The sequence below is a fragment of the Eptatretus burgeri genome, chromosome 5, assembly GCF_056783735.1.
Source record: "Eptatretus burgeri isolate ZD-2024b chromosome 5, Ebu_testis_v1, whole genome shotgun sequence".
Taxonomy (NCBI): Eukaryota; Metazoa; Chordata; class Myxini; order Myxiniformes; family Myxinidae; genus Eptatretus; species Eptatretus burgeri.
The window spans coordinates 6,075,828-6,076,698 of record NC_140965.1 but is presented as its reverse complement, the minus strand read 5'-3'; the positions used below and the strand labels follow the sequence as shown (position 1 = coordinate 6,076,698).

The following is an 871-nucleotide window of genomic DNA, read 5'->3' as shown; positions in this document are numbered from 1 at the left end:
GAGAGAGAGAGAGAGAGAGAGAGAGAGAGAGAGAGAGAGAGAGAGAGAGAGAGAGAGAGAGAGAGAGAGAGAGAGAGAGAGAGAGAGAGAGAGAAAGAGAGAGAGAGAGACAGACACAGAGAGACAGAGAGACAGAGAGAGAGAGAGAGAGAGAGAGAGAGAGAGAGAGAGAGAGAGAGAGAGAGAGAGAGAGAGTTAGTTGGCAGCAGGTTGGGGAGGGGCGTGGACTTGTGAGCACGGCAGAGGATGAGTGGGGAGGGGGATGGGTTTGGGGGGTCCTCCAGAGTCCGGCGCAGCAGAGAGCGTGGAAGAGGTTCCGGCTGGCAGGAGTGAAACATTGCGAAGGTTGTTTGAAATCTCTGAAATAAACGGCTTATTAAAGGTGTGAGAAATATCATCTCGGGGAGGAGGGTTCCTATTCATAACTATAAGGATTAAGGAATCGAGTTTCTCGCATCTATTGCGGGTCCATGATCCCGACCACCTCAGCGACTTTGTGGATCCTCTAGCGTGGCCTCAATGATCCGACAGCCTTGCGGTCCAAGTCACGGGACCGGCCCAGACCCACGACCCATTCTCGAGAGGACCAACGGGGATGAGACCTCGGAAGAGCAGAGTCCCGACATGGACTCTCCCTCAACGCTTCCCGCTCCCCCTGCGGACATGCTCCGCAATCGACCTGACTCCTTCATCCGGGACTCTTGGACAGGTTCGGATGGCCGGATGGATGTAGCGATGTTTTGGGATCGGTGATGAACGGCTGTGGCCGGAGGGTCGGGGTAGAGATTGTATTGTAAAGTCTTTGGTTGCATAGACATGAAGTACAGAGATCATTTACACACATTGTAATTAATATTCATGTCCGTTCACC

General features: G+C 52.9%; 1 protein-coding gene across 2 annotated transcripts in view; it reads left to right on the top strand.

Annotated features, from left to right (window-relative positions):
* Positions 1–286: 286 nt before the first annotated feature.
* ANO4 (anoctamin 4) overlaps positions 287–871 on the top strand; it is a 213,927-nt gene continuing 213,342 nt past the window's right edge. For both annotated transcript variants that reach the window (XM_085880561.1, XM_085880560.1), the window contains exon 1: positions 287–709. In XM_085880561.1, the coding sequence (XP_085736687.1) occupies positions 520–709 (190 nt within the window). In that variant the 5' untranslated portion in view covers positions 287–519. The remainder of the gene's footprint in view (positions 710–871) is intronic.